General features: G+C 49.5%; 1 protein-coding gene across 1 annotated transcript in view; it reads left to right on the plus strand.

Moving 5' to 3' along the window:
- The window catches only part of ITGAE (integrin subunit alpha E), an 83,570-nt gene that overhangs the window by 66,597 nt on the left and 15,942 nt on the right, over window positions 1-1,031 (plus strand). Inside the window, exon 29 of the mRNA XM_017512160.2 lies at window positions 502-579. Coding sequence (XP_017367649.1) covers window positions 502-579 — 78 coding nt within the window. The remainder of the gene's footprint in view (window positions 1-501; window positions 580-1,031) is intronic.

The raw sequence follows: 1,031 nt of genomic DNA on the forward strand, positions 1-1,031 counted from the left end.
AGTAGAGATGGGTTTTCTCCATGCTGGCCAGGCTGGTCTCGAACTCCTGACCTCAGGTGATCCACCTGCCTCAGCCTCCCAGAGTGCTGGGATTACAGGCATGAGCCATCTTGCCCAATCGCAAGACTCTTTTTAAGAAGCGCTTGTTGGCTGGGCGCGGTGGTTCACACCTATAATCCCAGCACTCTGGGAGGCCAAGGCGGGTGGATCACGAGGTTGAGAGATCGAGACCATCCTGGTCAACATGGTGAAAACCTGTCTCTACTAAAAATACAAAAATTAGCTGGGCATGGTGGCACGCACCTGTAATCCCAGCTACTTGGGAGGCTGAGGCAGGAGAATTGCTTGAATCCAGGAGGCGGAGGTTGCGGTGAGCCAAGATCGCGCCACTGCACTCCAGCCTGGGTAACAAGAGTGAAATTCTGTCTCAAAAAAAAAAAAAAAAAAACCGCTTGTTTTGTACCAAGCAGGTGTGCTGAGAACTAACACTCTTATTCCTAGTTCCAATGAAAGGCGGTCTTTGGCCAGACAAACCCACACCCTTCAATTCAGGCACGGCTTTGTTGCAGCTCTTTCCAAGTAAGTACTCCCAAGGGGCCAGCACCAGTGACTGCATGGCCCAGCAGACAGCTTGGGGCTTTCTCTCTTGTAGATGGAGCTGGTGGTTGGGATGGATGTGGGCTTCATCCTTCTGAGAGGAGCCTGCTTAGGACTCCGGCTCTGATATAGCTCTCTAGGGAACTAACAGCTGGTTAGTTCCCTTTGATGACCATTGTAGTCCTCAAAGGAGGTGTGGTGCCAACTAGTCTTGCTATGAAACGGAATGGATATGATGCTGTGGAGGGAAGAAGGCAGTGTGGGACGGGGAGGTAAGCAGGGGATGAGTAACGCCATTTGAGGGATGACTAGAAAACGAACCAGCCCAACTATACAGTGTTCAAATATTCCACCTCATCCCAGCTGTGCTGCAGCCACTTGACATTTTGACATTCAGCTTTTATTCGTTTTTTTTTTTTTTTTTTTTTTTTTTT

The sequence above is a fragment of the Cebus imitator genome, unplaced genomic scaffold (assembly GCF_001604975.1).
Source record: "Cebus imitator isolate Cc_AM_T3 unplaced genomic scaffold, Cebus_imitator-1.0 Scaffold464, whole genome shotgun sequence".
Taxonomy (NCBI): domain Eukaryota; kingdom Metazoa; phylum Chordata; class Mammalia; order Primates; family Cebidae; genus Cebus; species Cebus imitator.